The sequence below is a fragment of the Vidua chalybeata genome, chromosome 14 (assembly GCF_026979565.1).
Source record: "Vidua chalybeata isolate OUT-0048 chromosome 14, bVidCha1 merged haplotype, whole genome shotgun sequence".
Classification (NCBI taxonomy): domain Eukaryota; kingdom Metazoa; phylum Chordata; class Aves; order Passeriformes; family Viduidae; genus Vidua; species Vidua chalybeata.
Genome location: NC_071543.1, coordinates 6,647,874 through 6,665,226, shown reverse-complemented (window position 1 = coordinate 6,665,226; position 17,353 = coordinate 6,647,874). Strand labels below are relative to the sequence as shown.

Below are 17,353 nucleotides of genomic sequence, written 5' to 3'. Positions count from 1 at the left end.
AGTATTAAGGGCTCTTCAAAATGCATAAAAGCTTCAATGGGACACATTTTCATAAGCATTATTCACAACTTAAGTCATATTAATTCCAATAAAAAGAAAAAAAGGAATTTAGCAAACTCTGCAAATAAACTCCTTACTGGCAGGACTGTTTAGTACCACTGAAATTTGAACACTGCCATTTTTCCTTAGAATTTAAAATAGCAATCTGTCTATCAAACTACCTACTAACTGAGAATTCAAGAGTAAAAATTGCAGATGAACTGAGATATTAGAGTTCCCTGCCCAGAACCAGTGTAGCTGGTACACATATATTACACCCAACAGAGATCTAGCCTTTTAATATTAATAATAAACAAGAAATGTTAGTATTGCAAAATGTGGTTTAAAAACTACATTAAATATTGCTACTGGGACTATCACAACAAACCGCTGAAAGAAGTCATGCACATTTTAGAAAAAGGAATACACTGTATTGTTTATTCCAGTAATGCAACTGCATATTTCCAGAGAAAAATAGTTAGTGAATGTAATACTCAAGCAATAGTAGAGAGAAGATATTTTAAACCACTTACTTCACTAACAGGAGGAATGTTGAGCTTTGGTACTTTGTTCTTAGAACTAGGTGTGTTCACTTTTCCTTCCAGCAGTGCTCCAAAGGACTGATTTCCATATCCACTCTCAATTTCTATTGGGGGTTTCAGTTCAGGTGAGTCATTGGGTACCTGGTCCTGACCATCCATAGGCCTGACATAAGCTGTAGGCTTTTGCTGGACCATGCTGTTTTTACAGTGAAGTCCTGGTGGGAAATTCTGAGTTGAAAGACCATTGTTTGCAGTTAACAAAGAAGTGGAAGGAAGTGGAGATCCAGGACCATGGCCTACAAACTCAAGCTCTGTGGGCGACTTCGAATGACTGTTTTCTTTGTAAGTGTGTTCTCCAGGTGCTGACTTTGCATGAGTGTGCCTCCTTGAATGTGAAGATGTTGCCATAGCATTTGCTTCCTCGGTTCCCCCACTTTTATGCTGCTCACTCTGGCAGTTATAGAGATCTTCATACCTGCCCTGTGACTGGTCATGAGATGAGCTGTGCTTTGTCCGACTCTGCTGACCACTGGATTGGCTTGGCTGGGCCCCACTGGAGTTGTGACCACTGCGTGACCAGTCTGTCCTCGACTTCCTGCTGCTCTGGTGGCTGTGCAGCAAAGTAGAATTAGATGACAATGAAGAAGGTGGAGGCATTGATGTTGATGAGTTGCCACTGATCTGATGAGATGGGATCATCCTGTTCCTCGGTTCTGGGAAAAAGTTCTGTTCATTTTTGTCAATGGGTGTCTGTGGGACAGAATTCTTTGGGATTCCTACAAGGTGGCTCTGGTTGGAGTGGTTGGTTAACAGATCCTTCATCTCATCATAATTTCCCAATGTGTTCTGGACACGGTTTGCAAGGGCATCGCCTTTATTTGTCTAAAATATTAAAAAAAAAAAAAAAAGACAAGAAAAGCGTGAGTAAATTCCTGATTTACAAGTTACTGCTCAGAATAGTTGTCTTAGAAGATGGCAAATGTTAGCTGTTTAATGGTGTCATGCTGACATTTAATTAAATTTCAATTACATTTTGCATATGTTATGTAAGAAAAACCTATCAATAACTGTGTTCAAAGAATTTCTTGAAACGGGCTTGCATCAGTAACACTTGTCTACTGCTTCCCATTTTCTTAAATGTGCTCTCAGAGAAGTGTTTAAATTGCATCAGTTATGGATGTTAGGCGCAAAATAATCTGGGTTTATGTCAGAGACGTTTGGCTTGTACATTTCATATCGTGCAAAACACGAATGCACAATTACTGGCTACTGAGCATTTGAATTGTAATCACACAGTTGATAGAAGTACGTTATTGCTCTATCAGCCCCTTGACCCACAGTTCTGCCATAAACAGAAGCTGGGTAGTCTGTAATGGCACCAAACTCTTCACTCCAGTTTAACTTCAATTACTTTTCCATCGAAAGTAGAGTTTGACCTGAAGTATCTAATCTGAATCCAGAGAAGAAAACACTTCTACCACATGCTATGGTAGGTTCAACTAAAAGATCATTCAAAAATATTTTCTCATAGAACATAAACAGACATGATTGCCACATTCTTAAGCATCGTGATTCTTCTGCTGTCTGCAGGCTGGTTGTATTTCTTAATCCTGCTTTTCTTTGATTTCCAGTAATTATTAAATAAATACTGACTCATATTTGTTTCACTGCTATTATACTTTTCCTTTTGAAGCATTAAGTTTCTTTTTCCTTTTCCCTTTCACTTGTAAAAAGCTGGACAAATAAGCTGGAAGCTATAATTAATACACAGCTGATTTCCTCTCTCTTCCTGTTCTAACTTGCCCCACATGGATGCAAAGCAGCAGCCTTCCTACTGACCTTTCTGTTCCATTGAAGTGACCAGCAGAGAACTAAAACACCTTATTCCCCATGCTCACAGCTTTACAAGACTCAAAGGATAAAAACAAAGCTGAACTACAGTTCCTGTTCAAGCAGATGGTTCAGTTCTACAGTCTGGAATTAAATGACAAAGTTATGTCATGATACAGACAACTCTACTTCTGTTTGGAGGGTTTTTTTCATTCAATAAAACAAGTAGTGCCACAGTCCAATGGCGCCTTAACACCAGGCCTAAAGATGGGGAAAATCAGCAGTAGGAGCTTGGTTAGAGTGTCACAGTTCTTTGGTGAGGGATCCTACTATGCCCCTGATCCCATTTTCCAAGTATGAGAGAGAAGTTTGAGTGATGAAAAAAATTCATGCATGGATTTCTCCTGAAATATCTACTTACATTAGACACTGCTGAAGTAGTCAAGAGGATGAGCAGAGTACTGAACATGCCATAAAAAATGTTAAAAAAAGAAGATAATAAATGCAAATTTCCTTTTGCTCATTCTCAGGGATTGTAACATATATTAGCACTGCACTGAGGCAGTGATTTAAAAATTAACTGTTCCATGTTTTTCCCATTTCTATATATTTTGCCAGTGCTCCTAACTGATACAGTTAATAATCCCAGTTGTGGAGAACCACGAATCACTTTAATTCACTAAGTCCCTAGGTTGGTCATTTTAGTGGCAAAAATTATATTCTAGCTAAGCCAAGAATAAGCTCTTTGTATATGAGCAGTCTCCTTCAACTGAGTTGCACAATGAGCTGTTTGGGCAGCAGCCAAAACCAGGCTTTCTCTGTTCAACCCCCAAATTTAAAACAAGGAGATTCCATTGTGCTTAAGGGCCCAGCAGGAATTATGATTCGAAGTCTAAACACTTACATACTTGTTCTGTTTCCTCCCTGCCCAAACACTTTAACTCCTTGCGGGATAGAACATGGGAAATAACTGTACCAAAAAAAAAACCTGACCACAAACCTTCACCTCTGTGGTTCAGCTACACTTCCAGGGAGCATTTGGCTTACTTTCCAGAAAGTAAAAGTTAAAAAAAAAAACATACTGACAACATATCATAACTGTAACACTTCAACATCCCAGCACACTAAATGGCTCTTGTCTAGATCCTCACAGAGAAAATGTTTTAACCTGAAAGCAGATACTTTCTATAATTTTATGTTGGAGGTATCTAATTCTCTCAACGTATTTTCTTTTATATGTCACATGATGATAAATATAACTTTGCTTGATATTAACTCTATTTTATGCCTAATGCTCACATCCTGCAGATAGAAGACATTGTATAAATGTTAGGTATTAATATTATTCATAGTGTTTTACAGGGAACATTAATAAAAATATATTTACTGAAAACCATGGAGACGAAATTATTTTAAACATCCTTAGTGCATTTTAAGTACACTAAAGCTCATATCCAATGGTTACTGAAGTCAATGGAAGGATAATTACTCTCTTCAGTGGCCTTTGGACCAGACTGCAAAGCAAAAAAAAAAAAAAAACCAAACCATTATTAAGGGAAATTTGGCTTACGTTTAAATAAAATTAGAGCACATATGCTAAAATCAGACTTAGGCATCATATCACAATCTGAATGAGCTCAGGAATGTAGTGCACTGTTCCATCTCCATTTAAGACATAAGGCATAACATTAATGTTTTTACTTTATTTCCACAACAAATTCCAGGCTCTCACAAGAAGCACAGGATTCTTGACAAGCCCAGATACAAGCATGAGAAACACAAAATCCAGTCATAACTTCTGCTTGCTCTTTGTTACTTCCAGACTGGGGGCAATTTCTACCTTCATATGCTGGATAATTGGCTGATTTCCTAAAGAAAACCTCTGTACGTCTTATTTTTTGAACAGCATGCTGAATCACAATTTTGTTGCTATCAAGGAAATGCAGCATTTTGAGTATTCCAAGGCATAAATTATATGCCTGGTTTATGACTCATGGCTAGTAGCATTCCCCCGCATTCTAGGCTTCTGTTAATTTAGGAAATGCACATCTTCCTCCATTTGCTTCTATTTCTTTCAAAAGCTATCTATAATAGAATCCTGCTGGAAGACTAATTTGCTAGCTAGCTATTGCATTATAGTTTTACAAAGAAAAGAACTAATGCACTCAAACTTATAGGCCCCATTTACAAGTGTTTTTTGAAAATTTGTGTGAAACTTGAGGGTTCATAATTCATTCACTTCCTTATGCCTCATAGTTAAACTAACCTCCACGGATTAGAAGCTGAGATCTTTTCTATGCTAAGCTTGGAAAGCATGGAGGGGCTTTACCTGAAAAAGATAAATGATTTAATATTCACCAAAGGCTCCACAATGGAAATGCTGCCCATTAGGTTCTCTTTCTCAAATTGAACTCTTCTGAGGCAATTCCTTTGAAAAGTAACAAAAATACTCCTACTGTTTTCTTTTAAAATACTCATCTGTGAGTAATTCAAAACATTAAAAGGTATCAACAATTCAGTAGTAAAATTACAGCTTCTCCCAGGAAAGCTCCAACAGTGCTTTTTCAAATGTCTGTTGTTGTTACACTGCAGCCACTTCTCTGATCCCTTCTGCAAAATCCAGCATGTACAGGTTGCACCAGGGTTTGAAGGCAGGACCTGCAACCCACTTGCATTAAAGAGAAACACAACCCTTACTGCCTGGCCTTCCCAAAATAATGCTGGATGTCATCACATTGTCAAAGGTGTTGTTTTCCCACATGAGACAGTCGAGCTTCAAAAGGAGACATTTATCTTTTAACAAGCATGGAAAAATGTATTTTATACACCCACAGAAATAAGTATCTCTTTTCATGTAAGTGCACACATACATAAACTACAAAGAATCAATGTAGAAACATGCATTTGTCCAAAACGATAATGAACACCCACGTTTTATTTGACAGAGGGAAAGAAAGAGGCTGTAACAGCTAGAGCAGAGAGATGATAGATGAAGGCAGATACTCCACACATCTCATGATACACAATGGCAGGAGGCTCCATGAGAAAAACCTGAGCTCCTTTCTCTTTTAATGCAACTTTCAATATCAATTTCTTAGTGCAGTCTTAAAACAGCTGCCAGTTGTTCAGTCTTTAAAACTTCAGAAACAGCAGTGGTGGTTTGCCCTACCTTGACCCCACCTAGTCCCTCCTCTGGATACTGTTGAAGCAAATGAGGAAGGAATGATAAATAAGGACACTAGATCTGGGAAAAAAAGAAAGAAAAAGAGATGTTTCCTACTTCCTGAAACCTGCTATTCCCAACCTTTTCTTTGTCACTGTAGGCTCCATGTCAGCTCCCACCCTCAGATCTTTCTGAAATGTACCAGCTGTACCACGAGCTGATGCTCAGCAGCAGAGCCAGCCCAGTGAGGATATGGACCCTGTGCCCACTACAGGCCACAGCACTCTGCTGGGCAGTGTTTTATCTCACTCTGCTCCCACTGAGCGTGACCAGAAGAGACAAGTGCAGTTTCTTGTGCAAGGCCTTGACAGAAACATCTGTTCATCTCAAAATAGAGAAGAAATTCAAACTGCACGTGCAGGATATTTGTTCTCATGTCGGGGTCTCTTCATTTTATTTTAGAATAAATGCAAACAAACCCCCGAATTTAATTTTGCACTTACTTAAGAATAAAAATCACTACATATCCACTAAGAGTTAGATTCAGCTTTTATTAGTGCCTAAGAAACTCTGCTGTGGCTGGGTCTTCGCAATGCAGAACTTAAAAAGGAAGCAGTGGTCTACCAGTTTATTCCTTTTTTTCTCCTAGTGTAAAGTGAAGGCAAGACCTAGCTTTCCTATTTAGTTTTGCTTCTACCTGTTTTTTAAAGATTAAGATTGATTTAACTACTGAATATTTAACTACTTTTGTATGCAATTTTCTCTCAATTTTTATCTTTCTCAATTTATAATTATAATGCTTTCTTAGGGCTGTATTGTATTATATTTTGCTTAATCACATGAAGTTTACAAACACTCTGCCAAGTAGGTGAAAAGCAACTTAAAAAAAATTCCCCAGAAAGACCATCAGAATAATTTTTGGCTTTATAGTCATTCAGTTTTTGGAAAGAAACCACATGCTCTGTGTACATTTGGTGCAAATACACACACACTAAAATCAGATATTGTCATTCTTATTATACAATAGATATTGGTGATATATTATATTAGTTCTTGCCACACAATTTTGCAGTCTTTTGCATACTGGTCTACCTCCTGAAATCCAAATAACCACTTGCATTAGTCTAATGGAATTATCCATACAATATTTACAATAATATTGAGTATCTACATGGACTAGTAATGTTCCATAGGATTAATTCAGCATGGTATCAGTCACTTACCAAGTGTATGTCACGGGTAAGGGATCTCAGCCTTGGGTAAGAAAGGAATCTTTACCCCTGAGAGGTATCTGTGCTCAAGTAGAGGGTCACCTGGGGTGCAGTGCAGCTGCACTTCAGGGAGAGATCAAATTGGGCTCATCCTGGTGACAATATTTACAGGGTTAAGTAGTTGGCTGCCAATCAATACAATAGACAAGGTAGATGTCTTCACTTTAGCTCTGATATCTTGCTCCGTACTTTGGTTATCTTCCACTTCATGGTTTCAAAACCACCTTTTGAAATATTTGTCAAGACATCTTCACTCTCTTGAACATGAGCCAGGGGCTTTCCAGCTGGCAAATTCATGCCAAGAAAGAAAGGCCTGTTGCTCCTCAGCCTGCCTGAACCAAAGTACAGCCAGGACTTGAGTGCATCCATCACACTTTCATGGTCTATAATTATTAGACACCATGTGATAATAATGGTAGTCTTTTCTCCTCCTTTTTGGGTGATTTTCAAAGAGCCCTCATCCTCCCTTACAGCTGCTAACAATGCAAAATGGAAAGATGAAGTGGTGGCCTTTCAATGGATGTCACTGATTGGGAGGAGAAAGAGATATGGAAATTTACATTCTGATGAATTCTTTAGGGAATGTCTTGCTGAAAATCAAAGCAGCAGAAATCATAAAGGGGGAGATCCCTTGGTGATGAAAATCTCAGGCAGCAAAGCTCCTCAGAGAGAATAAGACTTGTAACAAAAGTCCCTTTCATATCCTTGTTATGCTCCCCAAAGATTCAGTCTCCCAAAAGACTTCTTTGGATGGTTATGATTGCACAAAAAAGATTATGGACTCATTATTTATAGAGAGGACATTGTTTTTAAAAACTCAGATATATTTTCTTCCTAAAAGTGAAAGAAGTTATTGTAAGCTTTGTAGGTACAAACCACTTGTAGAAATACCAGCTGCACATACTTCTACTGCAGGACTTTGCCGTGTGTTAAGAGGAAGAAATCTTGAACTGGACTGTAACCAAGACTCCTGATTCTGCCAATGTAACCTGGGCAGCACATTCAGTTTGCTCTGCTGCCATATGCTGATTTGGATAATCAGTGTATTCAAGAGTGTAAGTACCAAGGCAGATGCAATACTTCCATTTCTTAGAGGTGATGAGAAGCTTTATTTGTATTTGTGTAAGACAGTCTGAAAATGCAAAATGTAACAATGTAATTTACCTTGTAGGGTTCCCCAAAGAGGTTAAAACCTGAAGCAAAGAGATCTTCATCTTGCTGGACTTCCTGGTTTCTTCTCTCCCATTCCTTCCGCTTAAGTGCACTCCGGTCTTGCTCATAGTGACTGGAGAAAGACAAAAATGACAACACATTATTTTCCCCATAATTTTGTTACATGTTTATTACTATCAGTAATAGCAACAAAACATCAGAAACAATGCAACTTCTGAGGACAATTCTGAAAGAAACAGCCACTGAATAATTTTCCCAAATTTAAATCTGGAATCATAAAACTACGCAAAATTGGGCAGTAGGGCAGTCAGTACACTTCTAAAATGGAAAGTGTTTCAATGACACAATGAAAATACTGTTTACAAATTAACAGAGTATTATGCAAAAGCATAAAATACATTTTGACATCCTTGTACTAGCAGCCTGTAAACACGTGCACCTGCACATAAACGCACACACGTGTACCCACAAAGCATGGGTCTGTGCAGGGAAAGCAAATGTGAAGGCTAGGAAGCACAGCAACATCTACAAATCCATTACACTGAACATCCATCTCAGGGCTCCAGTTCAGCCTTGTGTGATTTAGACCACCTAATTCTGTCCCACTTCTTGTTAAAATTTATGTATGGCTTCATTGTAGATGTCAAGGAGAGGCTAAGAAGTGTTTTATAGAAGCAGGCTGCCGGAAAAGATTTTAGGATAGTTGATTCCAGTATGAGATAATTCTACACACAAACACAGAAAAGGATCTAGCACCTCGGTGTAGCAATGGTGAGTGGCACTTATCTGTGTGTCAGCTTGCTTTGTGCACCTGCCAGACCTAGATGACAGGCTGAGAGACCACATTCACTTCTCCCCTGAATAACACTGAAGTACTTTAGTCTCTTGGCTCTGCAAACTACCTCCTGCTCCTCTGAGGGAAGAGATATAATTAAAACCCTGAAGGAGAGAGAAAAATAGCAAAGGAAAGAGGAAAGGAAAAGATGCATACTTCAACTTGCACTGACAACCTCTCATGTGACAAGCATTAAGGGACACTTATGTACTTTCAACCCGCATTTGATTTGTTACGAGGCTTTTGGCTCTGCTTTGTGTCAGTTAATTAGCTCCCGAATTCCAGATGACAATTTGAATAGCGGATTCGGTGCATGGCCTGATGTTATCTGCAGTAAGCACAATCTCCCTGATAGATCCTGGCTGTACATGCACACATCCACACACAGCCTGTATGTACAGATGCTTACATACAAACACACATATTCCAGCTGTAACAAAGAACAGTTAATTCTCCTATCTCTGGTGAGAATGAATTAAATCTCCATAGAGCTCCACTGCACTTGGAAGATAACCAAATATCTACAACTTTTGCCTTTTTAGCTCAGCATGATATTGTATTGAAAGCTTCACACCGAGAGATATAATGAGGAATGAACTGCACAGTGATGAGGCTTTAACAGTGTATAAAGTCACTGATTTCTGAGTGAAACCACAATTACTAATTTGAAGCACCAGCTAATTAAAACCACAGCTATGTATTTAGCCTCTTGTTATACCTACTGCAGTTTATAATTATGAGGACCTCTTTATCTACTCAATTAAAGTTCTTATGATTCAGGCAGGTTGTGTTTGAACCTGCAAGCCCTGTGGAGAGCACAGGAAAGCATATGTCTGTCGCCTGATGACTCCATGTAGCCTTACACTTATACACTTGTTTTTATACAGTCAAGGAAAGAAAAAAAGAAAGACATGCCACAATGAGACTTCTAAATAAAAAATATGAATTAATAATTGGTTTAAGCAATTCAAGACCACTCAGACTTGGACTGAATAAGGCTTGATTATGGCTTGTAAATTGAATGCAAAGCCACCTACATAGGCTGAGCTGAATGACTGCCATCCACATTTTCCTTCTACAAATTAGAAGGCTGAAAATATGCCATATGTTGTTTTATTTAATTTAATTGTTTATAACACCTCCTGATGGACCGACATCACTAACACCAGGAGCAAGCTCCAGAACACTGTTATAATCAATGCTGTATTTTTGCAGAAGGTAGAGTACTGTTTGCTGGTCTCCTGAGGGAGACAGAAGGGAAATTGTTGTAAGGACAGTCACTTTTCTATTCTACACATGACCACATTGCTAATGTAACACTGTAAATCACAAGCAACCTGTTCACAAAAAGGTGAAGGGGGGAATTCTTTCAAATGCTAAATCAAGATTATAATCCACAAATACAGGAGTAAGTGAATGCAAGCTGTTTCCCAAACTGGTACCCAAAGATGAGGCCAAGGCTGATTCAATCTCTCCCCATAGCTCTACTGGAGTAGGGGGTGGGGTTAACGCAGAAATAATCCAGCCCAGGAGCAGAAGGAACACACTATATTTATCCCTCTCATGGGGGATCTTTCCAGAGATTTCTCTGGCAGTTTGACCCATAGACTGTGTGACTCTTCAGCAAGATCAGGTCATGGTGAAGTTATAAGCCCAGTCTCACAGACCTAGTCTAAGCAAGATTTTACATCCTGCATATGCAATATTTGCTATGGAAGCATTGCCATCCCAGGACTGCCAGCATTCACTTCAGAAAGAATTATTCATGAAAGTTAGAGCTGCATTTTACAGCTTCCCAGTGGCTTCCACGGCCTGGGGTTTCAGGGTGAAATCCCAGGAACATTCCAATCAAACAATCTGGCCACTGAACACAGAGATCACAGAGTACAGCACACAACACATCTCACCCCTCGTGTGAGGTTACAGCATTTTGTTATCTACAAGCCAGCTCAGGTCACAAGCATGCAAAGTATTTAGGAAACCAAGTGAGACATTATGCCATATCCTATCTGAGTAAAAGCAGAAATGACCCTAAGACTACTAAGATATGCTTTATGACACATTACAAAACCACAACTTCAAAACCTATGAAAACAGCACTGGCATAATTCAAAGTGGCATAATCACTTTAAAAGACATTAACTTAAGCTAACACAGTGTTTAGAATGTTCACATTAAAAGTTTGAAAATATAGTATTTTCCAATACAGCACAGTGAAGTATTTATCTTTTATTGTGTTTATGAAAATTTTTTTTTCAGCCACCCAAGAGGTGAGTACAAAGGCACACCTCAAGCCCTACACCCCAACAATGTTTACAGACTACAAAACTGTGAGAATCCATGTTACAACACAAGCAAACCTTAAGAAAATTGTTACCTCTACTTCAATCCAAATCTCACTCTCATATAGTTTCTTGTGGCAACAATAAAAAAGAATAAAATTAAAGCTGCATTTTGAGCTTCCTACTGGCAGTCACAGGGCAGCCTTAAGTGTGCAAAGTATCTATGCAAAAGGAAGTGGTTGTTCATCCTGTCAAGTCCATTACTTGGTTTATTTCTCTGCAAATGTACTTTTGCTATGACAGTGCTTGACACGGTGCTGATTGTGGCTACAGGAAGTCAAATATTGTAAGATCATACACAGATTAGGATAACAACTTATTTGGGTTCTGTGTAATTCAAAGAGAAATGCTGATTAGATCTTAAGGCCGCAGTGCACTGAGAACCTAATGGGATGCTCTCCAGAAATTCTGAATGCAGCCACAATGCAATCTCTGGGACTTATGTTTAATTTTAAGCTTAACTAATGTTCTGTGAAATACAGATATGCGATTAGTGGTGAAGGTGCCAGTGAAAACTATAGTCAGATACTGTGAGGAACATCAGAGTTCAGTTTGTCTCACTTGTATGAGAAATACTTCATGACGCCTCTAAAGCCAGGAGAGCAGGATGTGACGATACAGGCTTTCGTAAACATTTTATAAAAAGAGATACAGAAGAAAACAGCTGTAGGCCACAATATTCACTATATCCAAGAGGGCAGCTCCCTAGACACAACTATTACATGACAATGTGTCACTAGATGACAATAATGTCATTTAAATATGTTAGCTCTATTGTTTGGTTACCACTTATTAGATTAATAATTGAATTTGAATGGGGAAGCCTGTATGTAAATCTGAGAAGATCAGGAATGGTGAGCAGTAAGAATAGTACAAGAGCACATGAGACCACCAACCTACATATTACCAGTGGGGTGGATATGGTAGAAAGAATAGCAACAACAACTGTAATGTTGTTTTGGTATGCTAACATTGGGGCAAAATGCATTTTGAATAACAGCACTGGATATTTAATGCTTTGCAATCAGAACAGCACTCATCCATTTGCCATTCTTCTCAGCTACAGGCACAGTGTGGGGACAGTGGTGAGCTGCTGCCCTGTGACAGGCCAGGTGCTCAGCCTGTGGGAGTCTGCAGGGTGTCAGCAAGGACAGCAGAGCTGCAGCTTCACCCCCACTGCAGCTCACGGTGGCTGGAGGGACAATCCAGCCCAATCCCTGGAGAACAGAGAAGAGGAGGAGGTGGCTGAGGCAAAAGGAGGTTCTATCAAGGCAAAAGATAACAGACATACACATAGGTTTTGGACTAGAAGCTAAAAATGTGGATCTGGCGATAAGAGATGAAAGTCAGATGAGCGCTGGCTACAAAAAGAGAGCCAGAAGGAGAATAAAATTTGGGGCACTGGAAAGTACAGTGCTGTCATCTGCGGTGAAAGTGAGAGGATGTGGTGCAAAAGATCTGGAGGAAGAAAAAAAACAACCTTTTACGACAGACTGCAACAAAGTAAGAGGTTATAGGGAAGAGTTAAAAGAAAGCTGATGAAATGAGACCAACAGCTAAAGGCTGAGCCCTAGCGTTTGGGGCTTATTTTCAAAGTTGTGCTAACTAAAGCCACAGAAGTCTCCCAAGGCGTGGAAGACTAGCAAAGAGCCTGAAAGACTGGAGAAGGAGCAGAAGAAAGAAGTTAGACCAGACAAGTTTGAAGGAGTAGTCTCTGTGATATTAAGAAAAAGTAGGAGAGAAAAATGATTAAACATCTCATGTTGCAGACAAATCACGAATGAGAACAGAACACGGCTCTGTTGACTCAGTCAAAACAACTAGAGCCCAACAGGGAAAGAATCAATAAAAAAGCAGGAGCAGAGAGGCTTTACAGTAGTAACAGAATAGATCCATGAGAATAAATTAATGACATTCAAAAAAGCCAGCATTTATCCGCAATTTAAGGAAGACGTAGTTGCTGTTCTCAATAACATCTCAATTCACAAAAATGCACACTACATCAAACCAAATATTTCCCTGTAGTAGTTCCACCCCTTTTAAAATATCAGATATGCCTAAATGATGAAAGAAGTTCTCAAACTGAAATGTTTGTAATTTGTGGAAGCAAAATATAAACACAAGCTTCTAAACTAAGACACAGTGGATATAAAATGATATGGATTTGAGAACTGAAAGTCCTTTCCCAAGGTTGCTGCTTCATAGTTTTTACTTTGCCCACGAGTACTCAGGAAGTTGGAGAAGTAAACTCAGAAACTGGGCTTCCTCAAAAACTAACTCATACAAGGTATTAAACATGCCAAATCAAAACCCACTCATGAGTATATGTAACTTGCAGGAGAAATCCAGCTCAGGTCAATGAGGATATGCTCAATGAGGATAGCCCCCATGCTTCAATACATACTTGCTTCTCCACACCTGAGCAATTCTTCTTCAATGCAACTTAAAAGCATAAGGCAAAAAGCATTTCACCTGGCAATCAAACTAGGTGAAAGACTACTTCTAACAAATACATTACAATTGGAATTCACCTCTATGTTACTCCAGTTTTATCTCACCGTAACTCCACTGATTTCATGTAAAAGCCGACTCTCTTCCTTCATCTATGCAGATTCTCCCAGTATAAACAGTGGTATTTTAATGCATTTATTCCAAATGAAAAAAAGAAAGAAAAAAAGAAAAAGCAGCCTCAGGTCTTAAATTTCATAGCAGGTCATAAAATGTATTAGGTAAATGAGAGGAATTTCAAAATCTGATATTTAGGCAGAAATATGGCCAACTTAACGTATCTTCCCTGCTGATCCGAAGTCTTTGTTTCACTAATGATAAACAATACAAGCACTACCACACTTAAAATAGCAAAATCCTTCTTCCTCTGTTTATCACCACTGAGCTTACATCTTTGTCCTGGTAATTTTCCTACTTGACAGAGACAAACCAAGACATAGCAAAGATGGCTTTGCAAGTTCTTAGTATCTTTCATATTTAATGTTTACTTTAATGTTGTCTCCCTTTTCATAGCATGAATATCGTTACTGAGAGTATCTAGCACAGAACATATCTATCACTGCACTTCAAGATAAATGATTTATTTTAAAATATAGAATATTCTGTCTTTGATGTTCAACAGTTCTGCAGAGAAACACTTGAGATGGTCAATGGTTATCTATCCACATGAGCTAAATCTCTTCACAATTTGCATTAAAAACAATTCCATTCCTGTAGCACATTTAATAGAGAATATAGAAGATTAAAGCCCCCAAAGAAAATAATGCCCAAGAGACCCTGGGGTAAATTATGGAAATGTAAGTTAGGGTTTGGTTAGTATTTGTCATATTCCTCATTCTTTTTAGTTATTCTCACATGTACCAAGCACTTAGAAAATGTTATTTTTACCTCAGTTTTCTCCTGTTTTTAGTACTATGCAGCCCCAAACCTTTCCTGAACATGAATTTGGAAGGAACGATTCTGGGGGAATGGATGGCAGAGATAAGCTCCTGGATAGTAAGCATATAAAGAATAGATGAGGTTTCAAAGGGGAGCATTTATTGTTTCCTGTATCATAGCACATTGTCTTTCAATATGATTAGTTATCAGTCTGAGTTATCAAAAACTGGGATGAAATAGAGCGCTTACGCAGTTATGCTTCATTGATGTCAGCTAGGGGAGCATGAAAATCTCCATGAAGTTGGGTAATTGATGTGTAAATCAGAGCTCAATCACTCTGTAATAGAAATGGTCCCACTGAAAGTATGGTTGTTGAACAGTATGGCAGAGGGGTGGGGAAGGAAAGAGAAACAGAGTCAAGACTTATTTATTAAAAAATATAATAACTGGCAATTTACACAATTTTCTCTTCAAAGGAGAAGTGCTGTCAGAGACATTCAAATGCAAGCTGCAGATCACTGCATTTGGGTACCCTTATTCGGTAATAATTAACTGTTTCTGTTTTATTAAAATGCTTGGGGACACTGTTATGGATATTTAAAAACAAATTAAATGAACATGTTCATCCTTTGAAAGGCAACACGTGTAAATGACATCAGCAATTGTAATTTGCTTAACAATGTGTGTTCAAGGTATGTTTTGGAGTCATATTACAGTCTTCTTGTCAGTTCAAATTTGCAGTATGACCAACAAAAGCAAAACTGAAAGAAAAGAGGGGGAGGGAAAAGGAGACTAAAGAGAAAAATGGTTATAACCATATCTTCAGAAGGACATAAAAGACAAACAGTCATTAGAACATCAGTCACATAAAACAGCTTTCCAACATGTGGTATTTCTAAGAGTAAACATCTGATTCATAAAGAAAAGAGCTAGCTAAGATAACATTATGGGGTTATTTTTGTTGTAATGTTTTTTCTTTAAAGAAATGAATGCACATTGAGGTGTTGATACCAACCTCCCAGAAACACCTGGAATCCAGTATTCTAGTTATGACTTGCAATAAACTACTGATAAACTCTAACAAACCTACATAAATGTGAAATTAAAGAGCATTTTTGGCATCAAATGAATTACATTCAGGACACTAGAGCTCGATTAGGAAGCTTTATTAGATGGGTAATGTGCTGTGACTCTAAAGGGACTGATTACTACAAGGAGGTTGAATAGGAGAAGAGGTTCAACCTTTATTCTCAATTTCATTACCTGCATTTAACAGAATATAACATATTTCTAAATGTTTTTTGGTTTGGGGTTTTGTTGTTGGTTTTTTTTTCTCTTTTTTTTTTTTCTATTCAATCTGTTCCAGGATTCGATGTTTCTACAAAATTCACTGAAGGCAGTGAACCCTGGAAGCCTTTGCCAAAGCCTGTACTGTGTTTGAGAGACACCTCTCAATGACGTCCTCACTGCCATCATACTTCACATGCCCATCAGCACCAGCACTCTGTGTATTAATGTACTACGGGTGAATATAGTTGTGTTTAGCTGCTGTGCATTATTCTTCATACACATTAATAGCAAATGTGGCATAGTACTGCTACAAAGAGTATATTTTACATATATTACTCCCAAGACATAACACTAATTTGAATCAATAAAAACCTTCTGACAGTGCTTGTTACAGTCTGTTTTCCTTCACCTGAACACCTCAAATTGTGAAATATTCCTTGGAAATGTCCATTTATTTTTGTACATGTACCATTTTCAAATATTAAAATGCATTTTAAAGTATAGACACTCAAAGTCTTTAACTTATCACTTAATGCGTACAGATTGAATTTGTACACCTAAACCAAAAACTATTTCGAAACTCTAGATTTGTCTTTATCTTTTCTCATTATTATAATTTAATTTTTGTTTTAATACTGGCACTCAAAACTTCCTGGGGACCTGTAGGATGCTTTCTTAAAAATGGAGTCCACATGTTTGTATTTGCTTGAAACTTTGGCAATGATCTGCAAGAGATGGCAGAATAGACAGAAATAAATCTTGTCTTTCAAAAGAGTCACAAAGCAATCACTGATTAACACAACCTTTGGGTACAGATGAATCAGCAGAATCAACTGCTTGGGTGTTTTATTGCAGAAATGCTTCTGTGTGCTCCTACAGCTCTAATAAATGCATTCATTTACTAACAGGCACCTCTGCTCCCTTGAGCATTTTCACATGCTGTGCAGCTCTTTAACCACATGTTCTTAAATTTAACATGTGCTGAAGAATACCACTACAGGAAAATTAACAATTCAGTAGGATGACTATTTCATTCATCACTTTTAGATTGAGGGAGAAGTTCATGCAGGTCTCAGTGTGCAGTGCACACATACAGGCCGATTCAGACTCCAGCGCACAAAAAATAGTACTGTAAGCCTAATATAATTTAATTGCTTGTTATTTAGGACATTATCTGGCTAAAGAAATTATCATTTACATAAATTATTCTTCTCTCAATTGAAATCCTGTATAATTGCCTCCATGTGTTTTGGTAGAACCAGAGGAAAGGACAGAGATGATCAAATAAATTCAAGGTCCTCTCAATTTAAATTCAAGTTCAGCTGCATCCCCTTTTCAATGCTGTTGTGAAATATATTGCTCATTTTGGGCACTACCAAGTTGCAGGAAATGCAATGGTCTTGTAGCTTCATAAGATTTAGCGCTCATCAGGATCAAAAGAATATAGAACATTGCAAACTCAAAATTTTCAGCCTTCTTCC

At 38.1% G+C, this 17,353-nt stretch overlaps 1 protein-coding gene across 5 annotated transcripts in view; it reads right to left on the bottom strand.

Moving 5' to 3' along the window:
• The window catches only part of AFF2 (ALF transcription elongation factor 2), a 359,241-nt gene that overhangs the window by 240,577 nt on the left and 101,311 nt on the right, over window positions 1–17,353 (bottom strand). For all 5 annotated transcript variants that reach the window (XM_053955496.1, XM_053955492.1, XM_053955495.1 and 2 more), the window contains exons 2-3: window positions 8,010–8,130; window positions 573–1,463 (exon numbers count right to left, since the gene is read on the bottom strand). In XM_053955496.1, coding sequence (XP_053811471.1) covers window positions 573–1,403 — 831 coding nt within the window. In that variant the 5' untranslated portion in view covers window positions 1,404–1,463; window positions 8,010–8,130. The remainder of the gene's footprint in view (window positions 1–572; window positions 1,464–8,009; window positions 8,131–17,353) is intronic.